This window comes from Aulonocara sp. 'chitande type north' Nkhata Bay, linkage group LG11 (genome assembly GCF_057382095.1).
Source record: "Aulonocara sp. 'chitande type north' Nkhata Bay isolate Kocher_YH1m ecotype deep benthic linkage group LG11, A_spYH_male_GT1.1, whole genome shotgun sequence".
NCBI classification, from domain to species: domain Eukaryota; kingdom Metazoa; phylum Chordata; class Actinopteri; order Cichliformes; family Cichlidae; genus Aulonocara; species Aulonocara sp. 'chitande type north' Nkhata Bay.
The window spans coordinates 38899168-38923769 of NC_141354.1; the positions used below are offsets into that span (position 1 = coordinate 38899168).

Sequence of the window (24602 nt, forward strand, 5' to 3'; positions counted from 1 at the left end):
CAAATGGCAACATCCTGCCTCTGCACACACGCAGTGTCGATCGTAGCCCAGACTCCGCTCTGATGTTTAGAGTCCACCGGCCGCTGCATCGGCGACCGGCCGACTGCTCTGCATCTAAACGCAGCCACAGGTGCACCTCGAGAGCGGCGGGTGTCTGCTGCGTTGCAACATCTGGCCACATCTGTTTTGCACGGTATACGCTCACAGGTACCGGCTCACCTTCAGCTCGAGCCGTCGGTGGACAGGATCCATCCTCAGGAAGCAGATCTCTCCTGATCTCGCCCTCGTCTGGTGACGTGGGCGTCTCTCGCCGTGTAGCTGAGCTACAGAACAGAAGAAAAGCTGCGTAAGCGCCGGCTCTCGTAATGTTTCCCCGTCTTTGTGTGAGGCGCACAAGTGCAGTCAGACTGCAATGATGGACCCAGCTGAGGTTACCACATGTCGGTTTGTAACTCTGACCCCTCGTGGCTGCTGCGCACGTGAAGCCCCACACAGAAGTGACGCAGTCAAAGGTAAGAGGTCATGCTCGTGGGGAATGACGCGCTGGATGTTTCGTACTGCCTCGCTCTCTAAAGCTGAAAGCCGATCTTGAAGTGTGAGCGATGTTCTCGATCCTTCGGGGACGATTTATATTTTTACAAGCCTTGAAGTGAAAGTTTGTGTATTGGCTCCGCTCCGGTGTCCAGGATCCAGAGTTCATCTCTGAGGTCAGAAGGTCAGACCTGGCCGTCTCCTCCAGGTCTCTGCAGTGCTGATTTCCACCGAGGGCCGGGCGATCGAGTTTAGTTTGAGTCTGGACGCCGCAGCTGGAAGCGGCGGCTGTGTTTTCAGTGTGTGTGCTCGGTGAGGAAAGAAGGGAGCCTCGTCTTTTCCTTCCTTTAAGTTTAGTGTAAATTAGTAGAAAGTCCTTTCACTCTTACACACAGGACAGTTTATTAGGTACAGCGGTTGAACTGTTCTTTAACGCAAATTTCTAATCAGCCAATCACAAGGCAGCTCAAGCCGACCTGCTGAAGTTCAAAGTGATAAAGGTGACTTGAAGCTCTCCTGGTCTGAATCTTTGTGCTGTGATGTTCGGATGTTGTACATCACCACGGTAACTGAACCGGCTCTTATACAACACTTGTACGTACAACCACAGCATCAGTGGTGCAGGCCGGTGGCGTGGTGGGTCGCGGTGAGCCCCACGATACAAACGGAGCATCATTTAAACTTGCGGACCAGCGTCTTCTGATTGGCTGCTTCCAGTAGGATAACACACAACTTCACCAAACTCTGATCAGGCCAGCTGATGGATGTTGCAACAGCTGTGCGATGATGTCATATCGACGTGGACCAGTCTCTGAGGAGCACGAGTATAGTGTAACTAATAATGTGGCCGGCGAGTGTATATTTGTCAGCTGAGGTCAACTTTGCAGCCGAGCCTGTAAATGAACACACCTGATTGTTGTTTTCCCGGGAAATTTAAAGTAACAATGTAACTAAACAGCTAACCCTTGAGCAGTAACCATAGTAACACTGGTCCTGACATGAGATGTCACACCTGCGACGACGTTGGTCTTCCTGTTATCAGTAACTCGTCCTCTGTTTCTCAGCCCAAAGTGACGACACCTGGCTCTTACTCTCAGACATGTTCGGGCTTGTTGTGTTTCTGAATGTCGATGTGTGTTGTTGCTATAGCTGCAACGATATCATGAGCATCATATGCTGTACGATCATATCTGTACAGTAATGGCACGGCTGTGATGGAGCACTCTTAGGGATCTGAAGCGTTCGCTCCGAGTTTAAACGATAAACCGTTGGAGAGCGGCCATCTTTGTTGTCACTTGCCGGCCTCACAGTGACAGCAGGTCAGTGAGAGGCAGGACGTTAGCTGTTAGGTTTGTAGCTTGAACCTATTCGCTGGAACGTTAAGACAATATAATTACACTGCAAGCAAGACGCAAGTAGGCAAACTTCTTCATGTTACTCGTGCACGGGAGAGAACCAGACAGAGCGCCGTTCCTTCGCTTGACCCCAGTAGCTCTCGTCCGTCCTCCCATACACTGTCCTTTTATTGAGGTTACATGAATATGCATAGGTTCATTAACATATAACGTCTACATACAAACAAAGAGTACCTTGCCTGTGTGTGTGTGTGTGTGGTCTGCTGATCAAAGGGTCAAACATCCTTGGTCAGGAAGAGGGTAGCCTCCCCCTCCCCCTAGATGGTTCATCCTAGATAACATGGTGAGGAAGTCCTGCAGTTCATCTAAACAAAGAGCACTTAGACTAGAACAGACGCAACTACGTTAATCCTACCATAAAACAATAAGACACGGTATGACCTCTCATGCTCCCAAAGTGCTGTCTAATACACACAAAGTTTGCAGACTATCAAGGATCAAAACCTCTACCAATCTACAACTAATTACAAAACTCTAAGCATATATAAGTAAATATTTCTAAGCATAAATGACAATCAACAATACAAATCTAACATTAGCATCCACCCATCAGAGCAAACACATGAGAGACTGCAGCTGACGTAAATGGGCAGAGGTCAGCTGACTCGCTACCTCGCACCTGCTGGCTCGTCCTGTCTGTAGAAACTCTCGGGGCCTCTCACCAGCTCAGCTTCATCTTCTTCATCTTCCTTCTTTTTTTTCATGACTCAGCTGTGTCTCCACGCACACACAAATGCAGGCACATGAGAGACAAACGATCTTCAACTTTATTCTAGGAGTCTGCAGCGTGCCCAGACCTGTCTGTGAAACTACAGAGGCGCAGCTTCGCTGTTCTCAGACGTGATGAGGAGGGGCGGGGCTAACTGTCAAACTGTGTGATCGTTCGCTAGTGACGATTAATCACTGACAGAACTCGGCGGTGTTTTGAAGCGTCTGCGGTCTGAGTGTCTCTGGGTCGGTTCATTAAACAGAGGAAGGTCTCTGTGTCGATGAGTGATGTAACAGATCCACAGTGATGCGGGCGTGCATTGACCCGCCGTGGTGAGGACTCTGCCGGGTCGTGAGCTGTGGGGAAGGTCACCTGCAGGGTTTCCTTCGGTCTCCTGGCTCGCTCTGCGAGCACGTGCTCGCTTCAGAGATTCTTCATCATTATTGGGATGAACAAGCTGAACTGAAGGGCGAGTTTAAGCTTTCTGCCAAAGGCAGCGTGAGACAGAAGTGCGAGCTTTGCAGCAGGAATGATTGTTGGGAGGTCAAAATGAGCCCAACCTCACCTGAGATCAGCTCGGGGTGAGTGTCAGGAGCTCCGACGTGCAGACGGAGAGATGCTGCTGAGCGGGAACGTTTTCCAAAGAGGTCGAACTCAAGCAGCTGCTGCTTTTATGTGTGTGTGTGCGTGTGCGTGCGTGTGCGCGTGCGTGCGTGCGTGCGTGTGTGCGTGTGTGTGCGTGATGTGCTGCTCTGCAAACAGACAGCTGGTTGTTAAAAAGCAGCCAGTGTGGAGCTGCACTTCCTGTTTGACACACCAACATCAAACTTGTGTGTGTGTCTCTCTCTCGGGGCGGTCGACATAGGTCATTATGGTTAGTGGAGCACGCTCAGTTTAGCGTACGCGGGTACGCGTCCTCTTCTTTCCTGGTTTTTTTTGTTTTGTGTTTGTCTCCATCTCACCCTACTGATGTCCAGCTGTTGCTCCACTTCCTGTTGTACAGTTATTCACGCATTCCCATCAGCTGTGGGCGGAGCCAGACTCCTTGGCTGACAGTAACTTCCTGCCCGTTCACTGTGACATTGTTTGGTGATTGATTTGAGTGGCGAGGCGTAATCTGCAGCCGATTTTGGTGGAGGCGTGTCGGTGTTTAAAGCTGCAGACGCTGTGATTGCGATGACTCTGCCGGCCTCCCGGTGCCAACTAACACGCCGTGACCTCAGCAGCCGTCCTCACGTCACTCACGGTCTGTCTCCAAAGCCTCGCCGTTGTTTTGAGGCAGACGCGACCGTGTTTACACAGAGTTGGAAAATGAGTTTGATAAACACTCGTTTAAACCCACTCTCAGGTCACCTGTGGGTCTGTGTGTGTTCTGCAGGGGAACGATGAGGAGGCCGTGCTGGACCAGGGCAAGACCAGCTCCACCCTTTACACCAACTTTGAGAAAGAGGAACTGGAGAGTGAGTTTATACACCGACACACACAAAGGTGCCTCAGTGTGTGTTTACAGTCAAACACACAGTAACAAAATGACTCAGCCCGCATTTACACACACACACACACACACACACACACACACACACACACACACACACACACACACACACACACAGCCTGAGGCTCGAGAAAATGATGATTTAAAATATTTCAGAAAGAATTATGTCAAACTTGGAAACAGCCGTAAACAGTCTGCAGTGTGTCGACGTCATTTCTGCAGAAAAAGTGGAAATGAAATCTCGTGACGTGTACACGCCAAACATGGAGTGTGACTCACGTGACCTCAGCTCTTATTGTGAGGTGGCGTGTTCAGAAAGAGGAACTAAGGCACGTACGAACCCCCGTGTGGTGCTTGTGCTGCAGCTCCTGTCATTTTCAGCTAAGTCGTTAACCCTTTGAAGCCCAGCTTCTCTGTATGTTTGTACCTGCCGTAGTGCCATCAGTGCAACCGTTATATCCCAGAGTTTCATCATGTGTGTGCATGAAGTCCACAGAAGCTGCAAAACGGTGCAATTAACTACAGAAACTGTTTTTTTACAGATATTTCAGAGGTGAATCCCTCAAAACTGTAAATGCAAAACGTTGCATGAAATAGTTTCAAACCGCAGGAAATGGATTTTGTCTTCTTAGTTTCATTTTTGAGATGCAGCAATTTTTATAAACTGCAGGAAAAAACAAAAATAATTATTTTTGTGCACAATTTGCCAAAAACGGCATCAAATCAAACGATTTCCAACAACCGTGCAGTTTGAGTCCCGAGCCTCCCGGAAACCTCTGAAAGGCCCTGCAGGGAAACACGAATAGTGAGGTCACGGTAATTACAAGAAGCATCTTTAACTCAAACGGAGCTTCAGTTCACATCTCGTTAGACGCTGTAGGTTGTTTCCATGTTATTACTAGTTTATTACAGTCCTGTTTTAAACAAACAACTGAGTGAGAGGTCGACACGCAGCCAGAGAAAATCCGATGAACGTTACTGAGGTAAGGAGAAACGGAGCGTGCAGTGCGAGCTGTGCAGCACGCCTCCCGTGTTAGCAGCGCCTTCAGTGTTTCCCTCACGTGTTTGTTTCCAGCGTTCTGTTATCACTGGAGGTGTAGAACAAACTCATGTGACCCCTCTGCTTCTCTCCGTCAGGTCACAGGGCGGTGTACGTTGGCGTGCACGTTCCGCTGGGCCGCCAGAGCCGGAGAAGACACCGTCACCGCGGACATCGACATCACAGGAAGCGCAGAGAGCGCTCGGATCGGGAGGACGGGCGAGAGTCGCCGTCATACGGTCAGGTTTGAACGAGGATAAACAAACACGGGCCAGCTGTAGGACGGCGGCGTGCTGAAGCGTTTGTGTCCCCGCAGACACGCCGTCTCAGAGGGTCCAGTTCATCCTCGGCACCGAGGACGACGACGAGGAGCACATCCCCCACGACCTGTTCACCGAGCTGGATGAGCTCGCCTTCAAAGACGGAGCCATGCAGGAGTGGAAGGAGACGGCCAGGCAGGGCGCTTATGCTCTTTCTCTGCTTTGCGTTCAGACGTTAATCTTTCCAATAACGCTGCAGAGCTGTGAGGAGCGATCCTCCCGCCGTGCAGGGGCGAGGCCTGGTTTGTTCAGCGTTTCTGACTCGGGTTAAAGAGGTTTCCTCTCTAATCCAGACTCTGCAGAGCGCTGTGAGGACGAGGAAGACGAGCCTCACTGGATTTGAGAGGAAACCGATGAAGGCGGGCCGAGTCGTGTGGTTTGGAAACCTTCAGATTAACTTATTTACTCAGCAGAGCAAAGTGGATCAGCCCACATTAGTGTAGCATTATAGCATTAGCACGAATCAGACGCCTGGCGTTCTTCAAATGTCAACACTCGGCTGTGTGTGTGTTTGTTCAGGTGGCTGAAGTTTGAGGAGGACGTTGAGGACGGCGGCGAGCGCTGGAGCAAACCCTACGTGGCGACGCTGTCACTGCACAGCCTGTTCGAGCTGCGCTCCTGCATCCTGAACGGCACCGTGCTGCTCGACATGAGAGCCGGCTCCATCGAGGAGATCGCAGGTCAGAGCGCCGTCGGGAACTCGTCCCATCACTCGATACGCTGCTCCAAAAACGACCTTTGTGTTTAAATCTAGAGGAGGTCGGAACGTGCTAAAACCACACTTGAGCTCTAAATCTAGTTTGGATCAGCTGCTGGAGACGAAGAGCGCCACGATGAAAGCGCAGCTCTCTGGTTTCCTCCTGCTGGTATAAGCTGCCCCTCAGCAGGCTTCCAGGCATCAGCCAATCTCTAGAAAGTTGGTATTCAGGGCGAGTTCTGACGTCTTGTTTCAGAGAGAAGAGGAAGTGAAAGGCTGCTGCGAAGGCGTTTGATAAATGATTCTGCTGCACGCCTTTCATTTCCTCCTCAGAACATAAACCTGCAGTGCGTTTGTGTCCATCAGCTGACCTCTTGTCCTCCTTCCTCGCAGACATGGTGATTGACAGCATGCTGGCGTCCGGTCAGCTGGAGGAGGGCGCGCAGGAGAAGGTGAGGGAGGCCATGCTGAGGCGCCACCACCATCAGAATGAGAAGAAGCTGAGCAACCGCATCCCGCTGGTCCGATCCTTTGCCGACATAGGCAAGAAATACTCGGAGCCAAACTTACTGGAACGCAACGGTGAGACCGCAGCGCTCTTGTCATCCTCGCACCTGCAGGTCAGGAGACGAGCTGCAGGAGGCCAGTTCAGGTTGACCCCTCCTGACCTCTGGCACTGCTCGGGCTCTGCAGGGTTTAGTTCTGCACTGTTTAAAAACCGGGGGGGTCTAAATGACCTCAGCGGGTCGGCGGCACGCTGCAAACCAGCGTGGCGGTAGGTTTACGAGTTCTTTACTAAGTAATGCACTGTTTTCTTTCATAGTTCATAGTTCTTTGTCTCTGTTGTCGGGCAGAATGTAGAGTCTGTCCGTCCTGATTGGTCGAGGTAAAGGGGTGACAAGACGACGGGTCTCGTATTGCTGCATGGTGCCGTTGCCGTGGTTTTTGAGTGATTGTGATGAGTGATGGCTCCGGTTGGTTTCTCACCTGCCCGTACCTGAGCTGCTGTGACCTCACCCTGTTTATTATTGACCGGGACTCCCTGACCTGGCCGGACCCGCTGACTCGCTGAGCTAATAACCAGCTAACAGCATGAGCGAAGTCGGCGTTTTCATATCCGCACTCCTGGATCCTGTTTGTGAGAGAGGAATGTTTTAATGCTGCTCGGGCCGAACGCCGTCTGCAGGCGCTGAGCCGTCTGACGTGCGTGTGACCTACGTGACCGATCAGCTGCAGCTTTTACCGTTTGCTCGTTCGTTCAGGAGCTTTTCTTCAGATTGACTCTTTCCTACAGTTTATAAAGCTGAAGACATCAGAGCAGAGCTCAGGGTCAGACTTTGACTGCAGCTGTAATCAGCTTCACGAGGTCATCGCCTCCAGCACGACGCTCCCGGCTCGGTGTGTTTCCTCTGCTCTCCACCACAGTGGACTGAGTGGGCTGATGCCCAGTTACAGCAGCTCTTCCTACATGTGATGGAGTAAACATTCAGTAATTGGCGTGTTCACTGCAGACGGGTAGTTAGAGCGAGGGTGGCCCTCCTGCTGCCTTTACCTGAACAAAGACTGTAACTAAAAGACAGAAAGTGTTTGCTTCTTAAACTTTTCAAACAGGCTGAAAGCGCCAGGTTCATCCTAGCTTGGTGACTGTCCCTCGGGTCCGGAGGCAGCCGGACGACTTCTGTGTCCAACTGACACGATGGGAGGGTGAGGCAGCGACGCCCAAATGTCCTACCGCCTACAAAGTGACCACCCCTGTACAGGCGCGATACCTGAGACGCCCTCAGATGGAGGCGAAACATCGTCCAGAACCCAGAAGTCGTCCGGCTGCCCTCCACTTGAGCACTTCGGACGACCGGGACAACCGAGAACCGGCACAGACCGCTCTGCATGAAGCTGCTGTGGCTCGTTCAGGACTAGCAGGACTTGGTTCTAATAAAACGCGCCCTGAGGTTTTGCTGCTGTGTAAATCAAACTGAATTGAATTGGTCCCGGACCGATCCAGATGTCTTGGATTTGATGGTAGGCGTAAAGAAAAGGCGGAGCTTCGTGATTGGTGGAGGAAGGTTTAGCTTTAGAAGGCCGATGTTGGTGTGACGTGCGTCCTAACTCACTGATCCATGCACGCTGGCTTGGTGTTTCCTTCTTCATCATCATGATCTTTCTCCTCCTCTTCCTCCTCAGGGGAGGGTCTGTCCTCCTCTCGTCTCTCTCTCCTCCGTCGTTGCTCCATGGGCTCCTTCGACCTCTCCACCCTACCCTCCTCTGCGAGGACCCCAGGCCTGTTCGGGCACCTCCTCCCCGGCTCCGCCTCCTCGTCACAGACCGACCTCTCTCTGTATCGTTACGGCCGTCACCTCTCCGAACCCAGCCAGCCTCACGGACTCGCCCTTCCCGTCCCCGGTGGCTCTCCACGCCGCTCCTCTGCTCCCGTGGGGCTCCCCAAGGTGGTGGTGCACCCCCCAGAAGAGGAGGAGGAGGAGGTGTTCCACCTGGGAGATGAAGACGACGTGGTTCCCCAAACAGGCAAATACGGCACGGCTTTCCTCCGGCCGTTTCCACGCTCTGACACTGAAGCATGCCCGCTAACGTGCTGATGAAGCTGGAGGCGGATGATTGGACGAATGTTGGCAGACTGGCAGCTTATTTGGGGGCGGGGTTATTTTGCATGTTTTTGGTTTATTTTGCTGCCGTCCGTCTGTTGGAGACTGAGCTGCGTGAATGTTGGACCTGCAGTGTCGTACAGCCGCCTGTCCGAGCCTGCTGGAGTTAACAAACCGGCCTCTGGTCACACGTGAAGCGCCTCAGATGTTGTTTTCAGCCAATCAGAAAGGAATCAGGCGGCTGCCTGTCATTAGCAGGCTGTTAGCTGTTAGCTGCAGCGACTTAGAGTCTGCATGTTTGTTTCCTGTTTGTTTCCCTCGCTCTGACAGGCGGCTCGGGTCCGATCTGAGTCCATTTCCCTCCTTTATGAAACATTAAAGATCTGGAAATCAGGACGTCTGAACTTTTGTGGTCTTACTACACAAAAAAACAAAACCCACCAAAAACTACATGTTTCCTTGTATTGTAAACTTGTTCACAGTCTGTGTCGCCGTCAGAAGCGCGGTCAAATGAAAGTTTATTGCTATAGCACATCTTAGAAGACCATCGATCAGCAGCTCGATCTTAGTGCTCTCCTGGCGTTGTACGAGTGGAGGAGATCAGTTAGGTAGCTAGGCGCCAGGTTATTTCAAATTTTAAAAGTGTGCAAGAGAAATTAAAATCAATCCCGTATTTAACGGGGAGCCAGTGTAAGCTAGCTGGGACTGCAGTGATGTGATCGTACCTTCTGATGCCGGTTCAGAGGCGCGCAGCAGCATTTTGAAGCGACTGCTGAAGGAGAGAGTGGGAGGCCAGTCCAGAAGTGCTGAGAGCGGGGAAAAGTCTTTCAGTGGGACGTGGCGCTTTGCTTTGGCACTTTGGTGTAGCTGATGCTAGGGCTGCTCAGTTAATCGAATTTTAATCTCATTACGATCTGGGCTTTCAACGATTATTAAAGATGACTGAGCCGATTATTAGCCCCTCCCTCGTGCTTTACTCTCGCGCTGCTCCGTGTGGCAAATCGAGCGCACCTCTCTGCGTTTCGAACACGCGTCACAACAATTAAGAGGGAAGCTCAGCAGAAGTTATTTGGAGAGGAGAGTGACGGCCGCTGGTTGAAAAGAGGTAAAAACCTTCAGTGGTGTGGAAACATTACAGGTTCAGTCAGACGTGGATCAAGTGGACACAGTGTGTGAACTTTGCTACGGTGTAGCTGCACCACAGAGCAACACTGCAAAGTTCACGAAACACAGATGTTTACATTTTTCATTTATTTTTATATTGCAAACATTTGCACTATTTTATATTATTTTTTAAGTCATTATTCAACACATTGTTATTAAATAAATATCGTCAAATAATCGAGATCTCAATGTCAGTGAAAATAATCGTGATGATCATTTTTGCCATAATCGAGCCGCCCTACTGATAGAAACTAGTGCTTCTCTAATTTGAGGGAGCTATCCAAACATACTCCAGTGTTCCTGACAGTGCGAGAGGGCCGGCTGGCCCAGAGGGCTGTCGCCTCTAAAGCTGTCATTTCTGTTTTATTTTCATTTGGGGTGCGAACATTATGCCACAGCCAGGCTTTAACGTCCCGCAGACAGTCAACACAGGCTGGAGGGGGCAGAGGCATGCAGGTCCAGGGGCAAGTGGATGATTTATTAAAATGCATCCCAGCAGGTCGGCTTGTTTTCTCTGCTGCGTCGCGGTGTTTCTGCGGCAGAGAACTCTGGACGCTCGAGTGACTCCCGGCACTTCCTGTTCATTAATGATCCGTGAAAGAATCAAAACTCGCTGACGCTCGATCACCTGACCACCGACTCATCACTCTGTTCAGGTGCTGAAGCGTGAAAAGCTGACGTGAAGCTGATTTGTGCTGACCGCGTTCGTGGAGCCGAGACTCTGCTGCGCGGCGCTCTGTGACCACAGGCGTGCTGCGCACCGACTAACAATGATGTAACCGAGGAAACCGCGTCACTGCCCGCACCGCGCTCGGCTTCAGCGTGAGCGAGCAGGAATCGCATTCTGAGACTGAACTCCGCGGGTCAGGAGGCGGTGATGTCACGTGTGTCAGTAACACGGCTGTGTGTTTGCAGACAGCTGCTGCAGATGTTGCGTGTGACTCTGTGGTCTTTGTGGCTCTGCAGGTCTGCTGGCGTCGCCTCAGTCGGCCCCCGGAAACCTCGACGACAACAAAAACGCCGAGAGTCGCGGCGGCAGCGGCAGCCGGGAGAACAGCACGGTCGACTTCAGCAAGGTAAACGCGGGGCTCCGCCTCACACGCAGGTTGGGTGGTTTATAGGTCGGCTGCTGCTCCCTGCAGCTTTCCAATGTTTGGAGCTTCAGGGAGGTGAGAGATGCTTTAATGATGAGAGGTCAGAGCTGCACCACTGTGACCTCTGACCCCTGCCAGCTACATGAAGCCTCACACATCAGCTGGTGTTCAGATGGGACTGAAACATCCCTGAGCTGTGGGCTGGTGGGTGTAGGAGGCTCCACCCTGACGCTGCTCCGCCTATCAGACGCACTGCGACAGATGCACTAATGTTTAAAACTAATAAATGTCAGAAGCACCGAGATGGATGAAACATTCAGTCTGTGAGTCTCTGACCCAATCAGAGATGTTTACCTTCAGACGGTGAGCGTCTTCAGAGGTCCGGCCCTTTAAGTGCACAGAGCTGCACAGGAAATGACCACATGAAACTTCTGAAGGGTTAAAAACACGTTTTTAGCTCCGACACCTGGAAATCTGAGGCTGGCGCTACGTCAGAACTAAATGCAGGTTACACGGTGGCCTCGCAGCTCAGGGCAGGTTCCGACAGTAACCTGCCAATGTGGCGGAGTCTAAACTGACTGTCACCGAGCCTCCACTCCTCGAGTCGTAGGCATAACCTGCAGAATTAAAGCTGTGATGGTCCCGAGTGACCTCATGGACGGGTCGCTTTAATTCAGTGGTTTATGTTTGACTTTCACACATGAAAGAGAAGCTGTGGGTGGAGGAACCTGCCACCTGCTTCCTCCACGCCGCGAACGAACACAACGACATCGTCGCAGATTAACGTGCACAGTAATGCGCTGAAAGGCAGCACGAGGCGTTCCTGCACAGCAGAACATCCGTTTGCTTTTGCAAAGTGTTGGAGACGAAAGTGTAAATCGAATGCAGATTTGATCAACTCAGATCTGAATCAAGTAGATCAGACTCTGCGTCGGGATCAGCCTGATGTCTGATCCAAGCATCGGATCGTTGCGTCCGTGGTTCAGCAGGTCATCGGGTATCTGCTTACATTAAGGATGAAATCAGGAGACTTGGTCCGTCACAGCAGAAAATCCACAACACAGAGATGAATTCCACTTCCTGCTTCAGTCTGTGACGCTATTGGACGATGGAGCTCAAACTCCAAAGACTTTGGTCTTAAAACCATCCAGTGAGCATCCAGCTGTGCAGCCACACCTGCCTCCAGGTGCAAACAGAACCTGAGCTTTCGGTCACGTGACGGCGAGTCCCCGAACGAGCCAATCAGAAGCTGTGTTGTGTTTCCCAGCAGGACTGCGAGTGCGTTTGTTTGCTGCCAGCGGCCAGCAGGAAGCCCGCAGTAAGTCGCATGTCAGTCGCCGGCCCTCGGCCAATCAGTGTAACCTGTGCTGTGACTCATCGTGGTGGTGCTCTGTGATTGGCTGTCTGTGGCGTTCTGTGACCATCAGCTGTTTCAGTGTTGGATGGAAAAATGTTTTTATTGATTTATTCAATTGAACTTTATTTACACAGGAACTCAGATCCATGACAAACTCATGGATCTGTTCACTCCTCCATCTGCCCCTCCTCCTCCTCCTCCTCCTCCACCCTCCTCCTCCACCCTCCTCCTCCTCCACCCTCCTCCTCCTCCAGGCTCACTGCAGGTCTCATCTCACAGTTAAACGTGTAAAAGCAGTTTTCATGTTTCAGTCGTTGATGTGAAACTTTGAGCTTTTTTTTTCCACATCTTTGCTTCACCTCATGATGTTTCCCGTGGAGGTCAAAGGTGAAGTCTGTGCATTCAGCTGCTTCCTGTCTGTCAGGTGTAAAAATGAGCTGCAGGCAGCTGATCCACTGCTGTGGCTCAGGCAGCCTGCAGCGAGGATCATAGAGGTCCTAGACCAGGAAGTGAAACCAACGAGGAACTACAAAATAAAACGAACACTGTGTGTGTGTGTGTGTGTGTGTGTGTGTGTGTGTCAGGTGGACATGAACTTCATGAAGAAGATTCCTCACGGAGCCGAGGCCTCCAACGTCCTGGTGGGTGAAGTGGACTTCCTGGAGCGGCCCATCATCGCCTTCGTCCGGCTCTGCCCCGCCGTGCTGCTGACCGGCCTCACCGAAGTCCCGGTGCCCACCAGGTAAGCCGCGACCGAGCCGCCCTCGGCACGCCGTTCCGTGCGTTTCCTCTGCTGACAGACTTCCTGTCCCTGCAGGTTTCTCTTCCTGCTGCTCGGTCCGTTTGGAAAAGGTCCGCAGTACCACGAGATCGGGCGCTCCATCGCCACACTGATGACAGACGAGGTGAGCGACGCTTTCACACACAGACATTACAGGAATAGATGTAAGGATGGCGTCTGAAGCCCAGAGTGAGCCTGTGTTACGCCCAGACTGGCAGCAGACTCAGGCAGGAAGTCTCCATGGTCACCCGGTTTGGTCGCCTCCTCGCGTCCTGATAGTTTAAAGGTGAACGGCTCAGTGACGGCGCGTGTCTGTAGAAGCAGCGAGGTCAGCTGGAGCACGCTGATCATCACACGCTTGTTTGCACTGAGCGTGCAGCGTGACGGAGAGCTGCAGGTCTGCAGCTGATGATGGTGTTTAGAGGCCGTGTGGGACGATGAAGGCTCACCGCGCTGCGTTTCAGCCGGCTGTGTTTACCTGTTGTGTGTCTGTGGTTGCTGCTGACGTTGTTCCCGCCTCTGCAGACACAGACGTGTCAGTGTGACGGCGTGCTCGTGAAAAAGCTTCAGGAGGCGTAATCTCGTTTGAAGCGCAGACAAAAAGTTGTTGACGTGTGGCGGCTCTGCTGCAGGTTTTCCACGACGTGGCGTACAAGGCGAGGGACCGCAACGACCTGCTGTCGGGGATCGACGAGTTCCTGGATCAGGTCACCGTGCTGCCGCCGGGAGAATGGGACCCCAGCATCCGCATCGAGCCCCCGAAGAGCGTCCCGTCTCAGGTAAAAGATCCGAACCCGCCACGCCAGCTCTGATCTCTCAGAAGTGACGTCCCCGCCCCCGTCTGTCTCCGCAGGAGAAGAGAAAGATAGCGTCCTTCCCCAATGGCTCCGCCCACAGCTCTGAGATGGGCAAGGAGGCGGAGCATCACGCGGGACCAGAGCTGCAGAGGACGGGGAGGTGAGTGAAGCTCAGCAATATTAATAAATACTGCGAGGAGATTTTCAAATTAAAACAGGAAACGTGTTGAACGTGGGATTATTCCGCTGCCGAGTCCTGGCTCGCTGTGTGTTGGGAATGACGGGGAATCCCTCGTGTGTCCCACAGGATTTTTGGCGGTTTGGTGAACGACGTTCGGAGGAAGGCGCCGTTCTACTGGAGCGACATCAGAGACGCCGTGAGCCTGCAGTGCCTGGCCTCCATCCTCTTCCTGTACTGCGCCTGCATGTCGCCCGTCATCACCTTCGGAGGTCTGCTCGGGGAGGCCACCAAAGGGAGCATAGTAAGAACCCCTGTGTGAGCTCATCCTGGGCCCTGATTGGTGCATCCGGGTGTTACTCCCCTCTCTCTCTCTCTCTGATAGAGTGCCATTGAGTCGCTGTTTGGCGCGTCTCTGACGGGCGTGGCCTACTCTCTGTTCGCCGGGCAGCCTCTCACCATCCTGGGCAGCACGGGCCCGGTTCTGGTCTTTGAGAAGATCCTCTTCAAGTTCTGCAGGTGAGTCGTGACCCAAGAGCGGCCAGACAGGTTTGCATGAAAGCTTTGCTCCCATTGGCTGTTCAGGTTGTGATGACATCACAGCGGGCTGCTGAGCAGAGAGAAAAAATGCGTTTGCGTTTGTTTTTAAGGTTTTTCGTGTTTTATTTCCGTCCTTGTGCCTTTGGGTTCGTCTCCTCTGTGTTTGCAACGCTGCGGCTCCCCCTGCAGGCGCATCCAGTGCTGTGCACGGAGCTGCGAGCTGGCAGCGGGTCACTCGCTTAATCTCAGCGTCACAGATTAACGTGATCTGAGGGATTTTTGGAGCAGCTGTGGGAACGTTGTGCTTCGGTGCTCTCAGCTGTTTCATGTTGTTGTATAATTTTTTGGTGGATTAAAAAAAGCTTTTTGTGATGCACAAAGATGTTTTGTAACAGTTGCATAAAAGCCTCGTTTTTTTTAACCTGCTCCATTTTCATCTGGATTACATCATCCATGTTTGTCACGGAGAGCAGAGAAGCTGTTTAAAGGTGAGCCAGAACAGGAAGCGTTTAAACTGCAGCAGTCACAAACCGTCTGTTAATCGAGCTTCACCTCAGTGTTTCAGTCTGAAACCTTCCTGCTTCGTGGCGAGATTGAAAAAGCTGATCCGGAGGATAAACAAAGCAACGACGTCTCTGCCGTCTTTAGAAGTCTCTATGGCTTCAGGAGGAAGTGACGTGTCGCGGAGCCGCTGTAGGGTTTGGGATCACGTGTCGATGCTATAGGGCGTTTGTCGGGGTCACGTAGAGGTCAGGAGAGCTTCAAACAAAGCGGCGCTCAGGAGGTGTGACATCAGTTATTGCAGGGATGTCTGCTGGGTTAGAGAGAGCGAGCCTAGAGAAGTGCCCTCGGCTGACCTTTGACCTCCTTTCCTTCCCATCCTCAGTCAGTACCATCTGTCCTACCTGCACCTGAGGACCAGCATCGGACTCTGGACCGCCTTCCTGTGCCTGCTGCTGGTCGCCACGGACGCCAGCTCTCTGGTCTGCTACATCACCCGCTTCACAGAGGAGGCCTTCGCCGCGCTCATCTGCATCATCTTCATCTACGAGGCGCTGGAGAAGCTGGTCCGCCTCGGGGAGCTCTACCCCATCAACATGCACAACCAGCTGGACAACCTGACCTTCTACAGGTGAGGCGACTGTCCGACGTCACCGTGGTCGTTTCAGCTGGAATCTGCTCGGGGCCAGAATCCCGGGCCGGTGCTCCCACGGTTGGAGCTAAGAGGGTGAAGTGGTCATTTAGCTCCGAGTTGACGTGAGCGCTGCTGCTCTGTTTCAGATGTCAGTGTGCTCCACCCGCCAACGCCTCGGCCGAAGTCCTGGGTGTGTGGAGCAAAAAGAACGTGACCCCAGAAAACATCACCTGGGATCAGCTGAGCTCGAAGGTAAGAAATAAACTTTGTTTGCTGTCTGACGCTGCCGTCAGCAGCGCCTTTCAGTCAGAACAAACGAGCAGCAGCCTCTGCTGGTCATCAGAGGAACTGCGGCTGACGCTTCCCTCTCCCCACAGACGTGCAAGGCACTCATGGGGGAGCTGGTCGGCCCGGCGTGCAGCCACAGCGGTCCCTACGTCCCCGACGTCCTCTTCTGGTCCATCATCCTCTTCTTCACCACCTTCTTCCTCTCCTCCTTCCTCAAGCAGTTCAAGACTAAGAGCTACTTCCCCACCAAGGTCAGTGACACCCTGAGAGAGGAGCCGATGGAGTGCTCGCAGACTCGGTCCTCTTTAATGTTTCTCACGTGTGATGAAGATAAAGGATTTATTGGATCCACAGGAAAACATCACCACTCGGTTTAATATTTGTGCAGAGCTGGAGGTCTGAGACGTCGCGCTTTACCGTTCGATAAGAAAATATCGATGCTGTTTCCCGCCCGCAGGTTCGATCGACCATCAGCGACTTCGCCGTCTTCCTCACCATCATGATCATGGTGCTGGTGGATTATCTGGTGGGAGTTCCTTCACCCAAACTCAACGTGCCCGACCGCTTCAAGGTAACGCTCGCCTCTCAGCATGCGCAGGTCCAAACGGCCTGCGGGGGCGCCATTTGCCCTTTATTCCAGTAATAATGTAATCCAGCTTCAGTGATGGATGTTGGGGGGAGGTTTAGACTGAGCGAGGGCCCTCGGCAGCTCGCTGTGATAACAGGTCAGAGGTCGTTCACTGGGTTCGGTTCTCATTTAGGTCTCAACTTTGGATTCGTTCTTCATCTTTCACAGTTCGGATCATTTGAACTGTTTAACTATGAAAACATTAAGTGGTAACATGTAACATATTTAATGTTACAAAAAGTGTAAAATCATCAAGCGTGTGGGCGCCGTCGGCTCACACCTGCTGACACGATGCTCACTCAGAGGTTACCGTAGAAACGGTCTCGCGCTGCTTTCAGCCCACGTCTGAAAATCGGGGGTGGCTGATTTCCCCGCTGGGCCCGAACCCGTGGTGGACGCTGCTGGCCGCCGCTGTCCCCGCGCTGCTCTGCACCATCCTCATCTTCATGGACCAGCAGATCACCGCCGTCATCATCAACAGGAAGGAAAACAAGCTGAAGGTCAGAACTGACGTGAAGCCGCGTGCCGTCGTCCCCGCGGGGTGACGACCTTTACCTCACTGTGTGTGTTTGTGTGTGTGCGGGCTGCAGAAAGGGTGTGGCTATCATCTGGACCTGCTGGTGGTGGCGGTGATGCTGGGCGTGTGCTCCATCATGGGCCTGCCGTGGTTCGTGGCGGCGACGGTGCTCTCAATCTCCCACGTCAACAGCCTGAAGCTGGAGTCGGAGTGCGCGGCGCCCGGCGAGCAGCCCAAGTTCCTCGGCATCAGAGAGCAGCGCGTGACCGGCTTCATGATCTTCTTCCTGATGGGCTGCTCCGTGTTCATGACCTCCGTCCTGAAGGTGAGTCGTCAGACGGTGCGTGCTGCGTTCACGCCTCGCTCCCTCGCTCCCTTCACAGATCGCTTCTTTGCTTTTACAGTTCATCCCGATGCCCGTCCTGTACGGCGTGTTCCTCTACATGGGCGTGTCCTCGCTCAAAGGCATCCAGGTACGTCTCTGCGTCCGAGCGTCCGTCCGGCCGATGGCGGCGTTAAAGCTGGTCTGACCTCTCGTGCGTCTGTCTGTCCCACAGCTCTTTGACCGCATCAAACTGTTCGGCATGCCGGCCAAACACCAGCCCGACCTGATCTACCTGCGCTACGTGCCGCTGTGGAAGGTGCACGTCTTCACCGTGGTGCAGCTGTCCTGCCTCATCGCGCTGTGGGCCATCAAAGCCTCGCCCGCCGCCGTCATTTTCCCCATGATGGTGAGACGCACTGAGAGACACTGCATCTCCTTGTTTCCTTGGTAACGCGGGGACTCACCTCCTGCTGCGTTCTGCAGGTTCTCGCTCTGGTTTTCATCCGGAAGCTTCTGGATTTCTGCTTCACCAAGAGAGAGCTGAGCTGGCTGGACGACCTGATCCCTGAGAGCAAGAAGAAGAAGGAGGACGACAAGAAGAAGGAGAAGGAGGTGAAGGGCGCTGGTGTGTGCACGTGACCCTGCTTCTGTGTCCTCATTGGCTCAACCATGTGTGTGTGTGTGTGTCCAGGACGCTCGGCGGATGCTGGAGGAGGTGGAGGAGGAGCTGCCGTACGACAGAGGAGTCCTCAATTTCCCCATCAAAAACCTGAAAAAGCGGTGGGTCTGAACTCAGGCACGCTGACGGCTGCGCGCACTCTGCAGCAGAGGCTAACGTGTGTGTGTTTGACTCAGCAGCGACCCGTCAGAGGTGAACATCTCTGATGAAATGGCCAAAAGCGGCATCTGGAAGTCTGTTTCCAAAAACTCCGACAGCAGCAAAGCTCTGAGGCGCACCTTCAGGTACGCCTGCCTCACCACCAGCGACATCACCTGCGATGCTCTGTGATTGGCTCTCTCTGCACTGTGTTTATGTCCTTAAGTGATGACGTATGAACCCTGCTTCTGCGTTTAATAAGGCTGTTGTGTTTTTAACATGTTCGAATATTTTGTATGTATTTAATCTCAACAAGCCCCTAAAAACAGTGATCAGTGTCGGCCTCTCTCGGTTCATTACCGCTAATCGTTTTAAAGCTCAGTGTTTAAACCTCACGATGTAACTCCAGCCCAGCAGCAGTACATTAATGACTAACCTCGTATTGTGGATGAATAATCTCAGTTGTTCTCTGGACTGAAGTTTGGTCCGTTTACAGCATCCTGCCATGCGATTGCATTTGTCTCTAACCATGAGGAACCTTCACGTTAACTTTTATCAAGTGGAAAAAAGTTAACGTTCATCCTCCAGCTTCACTGTGTTTATGCTAACATAGCTGTGTCGCTAGCAATCACGTAGCATATCGTTATATAGCAGCTAGCCCAACTTCAGTAACCCTGCAAACGTCACTGCTGTTTAGTTTTCTGTCTTCATTTATGCTGGAAGTGATAGCAGAGCTGTACGTTTGGATTGTTTCAGAAATCTCTCAGTCAGAACATGCTATATCATGTTTAGGTGGAAGCTAGCGACCTAACTTCCTGTTAACTTGTAACTCCTTTAAATTTAATAAATCCTGTTTTCATGGATGTTAAACGTAATTGTTACACCTGGTAAAGCAGCAACGCTGATCATTTTAGTAAAGATGAAAGAATTTAGACAGTTTTTAGCTCGGTGTTCGTTTGACTCTGGACCCGGACACGACTGATGACGTCAGACATAAACAGCAGTCCTGTAACCATTAAAAGTGAGCGCTGGCAGGCGTGTCTGTGCTGTGGAGGGCTGGACGATGTGGAGTAAGAAAAAAAATGCAATTGTGATGTTTTCAGGCTGGATGTTTTAGACACGATAAACACGGCTTATTCATGTCCCTGCTCTCTGTTTCCATGAAGATGATTTTTTTCCCCACGTAGACAAAGATTTCTGTTTTCCACTTTTTGTTAATTTTCACGTTCAGGGTCTTTATGTCAGATTATTTTTAGTTTTCATTATAAACTTCAAACACATGAAAACGAGTCGCTGACAGCTCGGTCAGAACAGCGGAGACGAGCTTCCTCCCAGAGCCACAAACCAAACCTCAGAGACGTCACTCCACCTGCTGCTGCCACACCTGTGCTGTGAGCACAATCAGATCTCAGAACAGCCCCAAACTACAGGAAGTGGAAGTAATTTAACGTGTCTGTAAGACGTGTCTGACTCTGGTGCCAGTAAAGTTTCTGTTCTCTTTCAGCCACGACAAGCTGCCGAGCGTCCGGATAAACGTGGAGAACGAGGACGGGCAAAGAGTCGTGAACGCCGAGACGTCGCTATGATCCACCGCCCGGGGCAGGAGGGTGAGGCGGGGGCGCTGCAGCTCCTCCGCGTGCTCTGAGGGAGGCGAAAGGTCGCGGGGGGACCAATCGGGCTTCACCTGAGCGTGCCGTACTTCTGACTCTGCGTTGTCTCGGACGAGGCGAACGTTTTATTTTCTCATCGTTTTAAGGTGAAACATGAGACTCCACTTCTGGAAACGGCTTCCTCAGGTTTCTTCTGCTGCCGTTTTTGTGTTTTTAACTCGGGCGGCCTGTGATTGGCTGCCGAAGCGTCAAACTGAAAAAGAAAGGAGGAAAAAAAACAGCCGCCTGAGTCTCCGGACGGATGTCGTCAGAAATTTTAATTTCATGGTTTGAACTTTTGTTTCAGTGTTCGTGAAACGGGCGAAGCGCCGACACGTTTTAATTTAACCCATCATGCTGATTTAGGGTGTGCGTGTGCGTGTGTGTGTGCGCGTGTGTGTGTGTGCGTGCGTGCGTGCGTGCGTGCGTGCGTGCGTGCGCGTGCGTGCGTGCGTGCGTGCGCGTGCGTGCGTGCGTGCGTGTGTGTGTGTGTGTGCGTGTGTGTGCGTGTGTGTGCGTGCGCGGTCTCTGTACAGCACCTGGTTGCCTACAGCAGAAAAATGAATGACGTCACAGCTGCTGTTGTCGTAGTTTCTTTGTAAAGTTTAATAAATCAGTTTGGTGGCGACGATCACAGCGAGTCACGTGACCTCTCTAGTCGTCTCCATCATTTCAGGAGTCGCTGCTGATCTCTGATGGATTTATTTCAACAATTTGACAATAAAGAGATTTGATGCAAAAGCTGCATTTCCTTCCACATCCACCAGAGGCTCCCGCAGTCCTCACAGTATCAGACACAACCTGATAAAATGTCCAACCAGCGTTCAGTCTGACCGAACGGAAACGCCTCCGAGAGGAACATCAGGTGAAACACATGTTAAAAAGGAAACAGAAAATAAGCCTTTAAAAATGTTCACGTTGTTCATGTTTATTGGAGAAGCAAACGTTACAACATTCAGAGTGAAAGTAAATGAGGAAACCGCTGACTCCAGCTGTAGGTCAAACTGATCCTGGACCAGTTACAGCACGGCGAACATGGACAGCAGCATGGCCAGCAGCAGAACCACGGACAGCCGAGCTCCCTGCGATCCAGCTGGAAAGGAAAGGAGCGTCGTGGTTAACGTGCACGTCACATGATCTGCTCTCAGAGCTGAAAGCTAAGCTAGGCTAGTTTTTACCTGGTCTTATTAAACTCTCACTTATGATATGAAATAATTCTTTGATTGGACTGGAGACGCCTTCAAAAGCTGGCTGTAGGTTCAGCATCTTGTATCAGTGGTGATGAGCAGTGGGCGGAGCCAGAGTTTTTAATGTGAATGCCTGACGACCAATGGCACCAAATGATACGGACTTACGACAGGTCTGTAAGCAATGTACAGAATTCTACCTCTTTATAGATGAAATGATTTATTTCATCTTCAAAAGTTGTGAGGTGGCGAGTTGATCTGCGAGAACGTGAACTGACCCTGAACTCAAGCCAGACTTAAAAGACGAGTCTACCTGAACCTTGGATAACAGACCGCTACTCTAGAAGAGCGTCAGACGAGGGCAACGCACCTGTGGTAAAAGAGCCTTGCGGCGTTGTGAGCGAAGGCTTGGCCGTGGTGGTGGGGAGCAGCATGTCCTCGGTCACGCTCAGGGACCCGTTGTGCGGCGCTGGTTGGATCTGCAGCAGTTTGCACATCAGAGGGTAGATGTGGATGCTGTCGAACGGCTCGGACAGGTAGCTCCTCTTGAAGCTCGGGCCGAAGGCCCTGAAGATGGTCTTCATGTCCATCTCAGTGTTATGGAAGCCGTGGTCACCTTTATTCACGTAGACGATGAATCTCTGGTGTGAAACGATATGAAGTCGATATACGTTCTCTAGATTTGTTGAATTTTGCTCTTGGTTCTTGGAGGTAAAACGTTGGGGTACTTACAGAGTTCAGGTTGAATCCCAGATCTGCGATGATCACGATGGGAGGCAGACGCTCACTTTTGGCGAGATGGAAGCTTTCTGGAATCTCGTTTTTCTTGTACACCGTGATATTGGGCACGTTGGAGAGGGCGTCAAAAACTTCCTGCTCCTTCCCCGGACGTGGCGTCAGGATGCCAAACCCACCGTAGTCGAGAATTTCAAATTTAGCGACCTCGAATAAATTCAGGTATTTGTTGAGGATGACCTCGTCTACCTGCGGCTTCTTCTTTACTGTGGTCATGCCGTGGTCAGAGGTGATGATGACATTCAGCCCGTCGGTCAGGTTGTGGCGATCGATAGCGTCCTTCAAGTAGCCGATGGTGCGGTCGATCTGACGGATGATCTCTTTCCGGTCCGGCGTGTCCGGCCCTTTGGCGTGGCCCACGTTGTCTGGCTCGCCGTAGTACAGCGTCACCAGGTGGAAGTCCTCCTCGGAGAACCAGCTCATCACCGTGTCGATCTTCTGACGCCACTCGGTCTCATTGTCGTCGGGGTGGCCGGACTCCTCCAGTAGCACTCGATTGACCCCTTGGCCACTGTAGTTGGCTCCGCCTCCGGGGAAGGAGAAGGAAGCTGTTTTCAGACCCTGAAATTAAAATAGTTGAACAGAATGGTAAGCACCACATCGCACTCCTGCTCTGTGATCATGTTATGGCTGCAAACAGCCCAGAAGTGTTGGAAGTAGAGCAGGGCGATATGGCCAAAAATATTTATCACGATATATATTTGAAAATTTGCGATAACGATATAACTGACGATATAATTGATGCGAGACAAAATACAACTCCACAACATTACTAGCGCAAAAAGACAACCTTCCATTTATTTTCACTTAAACAAGAAGCTGGTTTTTATGTACATTAAAGCTTTATAAAAATGTAACAGTGCAAATGCAAATTCCTTGCTGAAAGTTTAACCAAAAGGCATTTCCAGTAGAAATGGGCTGACACATCCTGAGCATAACCATGTATAATATCCACTGAAGTTAAAAAGAGGTGCTTTGCAACATTAAACTGCAGTGTGCAGTACGCATTTTTCGGACCATAAGGTGCACGGGATTATAAGGCACATTAAGCGAAACAAAGCAGTCAGATAAATCAAACTTTATTCAACTCATTCTTCTTGCTTCCTCCACTTCTGTACCATTGATTCATTAATGTTGAATTCTCTGGCAGCTGCTCTATTCCCATGTTGTTGCAGTATATTAATGACTAACCTCGTATTGTGGATGGATTATCTCAGTTGTTCTCCTGACTGAAGTTTGGTCCGTTTACAGCATCCTGCCATGCGATTGCATTTGTCTCTAACCATGAGGAACCTTCACGTTAACTTTTATAAGTGGAAAAGTGTTAGCGTTCGTCCTCCAGCTTCACTGTTTATGTTATGCTAACATAGCTGTGTCGCTAGCGATCACGTAGCACATCATTATATACCAGCTAGCCCAACTTCAGTAACCCTACAAACGTCACTGCTGTTTAGTTTCCTGTCTTCATTTATGTTGGAAGTGATAGCAGAGCTGTACGTTTGATTTTTTTCAGAAATCTCTCCGTCAGAACATGCTATATCATGCTTAGGTAACTAGCGAAACTAGCCAGCTAACTTCCGCTAGCTTCCTGCTAGCTTCTAACTCCGTTAAATGTAATAACTTTTGTTTTCATGGATGCCTGGAAGTTAAACTTTATAGTTACACCTGGTAAAGCAGCAATGCTGATCGTTTTATTAAAGATGAAAGAATTTAGACAGTTTTTAACTCTCAGTGATGCTGCAGTGTTGTTTGACCTGAAGCATACGGAGTTTAGGACCCAGATTACTCCCAGATTTAAGAGCATCTTAGTCCGACAAATATGACAATAACGACGGCCGCTTGCATGTTCTGCAAAAAAATGTGCTTTGTTGTGTATCTGACGGACAAACACCAAACCAGTTCCACATCACTGAAGTTGCACCATTTTTACAAACCAATTCTGGTTCATCTCTTTCACTCAACAATCGGCCATGTGCGTATGAAAACAAAGGCACTGCGCATGCGCGTTTTACTCCCATTCTATCGCGATATTTCATTTTCCTATCGTTGCCTAACATTATACCGGTATTACCGTGAACGGTATAATATGGCCCAGCCCTAGTTGGAAGCACTCTCGCGTTCACAGGAAGCAGCCAGATTTCATCCAGCTTGGTTTCCCGTTTTTTATCAGTGATGTTCCTGAAGAATCCAACTTTTCCTCGAATTAGACAAACATAGAAATCGCACCTTTAGATGTGGTCTACTTTCTACATCTGGTGCTCTCCTGCGTGTTTGGTAAAATAACCACAGTGTCCTCCTGTGTCAGTGCAGCTCATCCTTCACCCCGACTCACCTGGTTCTGAGCGGTGATCCACAGCGGCAGAGCTCCGTTGTCCCACCACTCCGATCTTTTCAGCGTCTCTTTGTGAGGAACTTTCAGGTTCGTCTCTTGGTTGAACATCAAGTTATGGACGACTTCATGATCCTCCACCCATCGGCCTAACGAACACACAGGAAGGTTTTAGCACATTTCACTGCACCGCTCTGGAAACTGAAAGCAGACAG

At 51.3% G+C, this 24602-nt stretch overlaps 2 protein-coding genes across 8 annotated transcripts in view; one reads left to right on the forward strand and one right to left on the reverse strand.

The window, feature by feature from the left end:
* LOC147319830 (sodium bicarbonate cotransporter 3-like) overlaps window positions 1–20817 on the forward strand; it is a 33741-nt gene extending 12924 nt beyond the window's left edge. For 2 of the 6 annotated variants that reach the window (XM_086312600.1, XM_086312597.1), the window contains exons 2-26: window positions 4034–4115; window positions 5288–5428; window positions 5506–5644; window positions 6029–6189; window positions 6600–6788; window positions 10937–11046; window positions 12332–12382; window positions 13006–13163; window positions 13239–13326; window positions 13835–13981; window positions 14056–14159; window positions 14307–14481; window positions 14563–14696; window positions 15604–15849; window positions 15999–16104; window positions 16230–16391; window positions 16598–16711; window positions 17107–17268; window positions 17359–17610; window positions 17690–17758; window positions 17843–18016; window positions 18094–18222; window positions 18302–18390; window positions 18466–18573; window positions 19932–20817. In XM_086312600.1, coding sequence (XP_086168726.1) covers window positions 4034–4115; window positions 5288–5428; window positions 5506–5644; window positions 6029–6189; window positions 6600–6788; window positions 10937–11046; window positions 12332–12382; window positions 13006–13163; window positions 13239–13326; window positions 13835–13981; window positions 14056–14159; window positions 14307–14481; window positions 14563–14696; window positions 15604–15849; window positions 15999–16104; window positions 16230–16391; window positions 16598–16711; window positions 17107–17268; window positions 17359–17610; window positions 17690–17758; window positions 17843–18016; window positions 18094–18222; window positions 18302–18390; window positions 18466–18573; window positions 19932–20013 — 3372 coding nt within the window. In that variant the 3' untranslated portion in view covers window positions 20014–20817. The remainder of the gene's footprint in view (window positions 1–4033; window positions 4116–5287; window positions 5429–5505; window positions 5645–6028; window positions 6190–6599; window positions 6789–10936; window positions 11047–12331; window positions 12383–13005; window positions 13164–13238; window positions 13327–13834; window positions 13982–14055; window positions 14160–14306; window positions 14482–14562; window positions 14697–15603; window positions 15850–15998; window positions 16105–16229; window positions 16392–16597; window positions 16712–17106; window positions 17269–17358; window positions 17611–17689; window positions 17759–17842; window positions 18017–18093; window positions 18223–18301; window positions 18391–18465; window positions 18574–19931) is intronic. The other 4 variants (XM_086312599.1, XM_086312598.1, XM_086312601.1 and 1 more) reach the window with 4 other exon arrangements.
* Window positions 20818–20872: 55 nt separating this feature from the next.
* The window catches only part of LOC147319831 (ectonucleotide pyrophosphatase/phosphodiesterase family member 7), an 11769-nt gene continuing 8039 nt past the window's right edge, over window positions 20873–24602 (reverse strand). The window contains exons 2-5 of one of the 2 annotated variants that reach the window (XM_086312607.1): window positions 24391–24536; window positions 21996–22619; window positions 21634–21904; window positions 20873–21169 (exon numbers count right to left, since the gene is read on the reverse strand). In XM_086312607.1, the coding sequence (XP_086168733.1) occupies window positions 21096–21169; window positions 21634–21904; window positions 21996–22619; window positions 24391–24536 (1115 nt within the window). In that variant the 3' untranslated portion in view covers window positions 20873–21095. The remainder of the gene's footprint in view (window positions 21170–21633; window positions 21905–21995; window positions 22620–24390; window positions 24537–24602) is intronic. The other variant, XM_086312608.1, reaches the window with a different exon arrangement.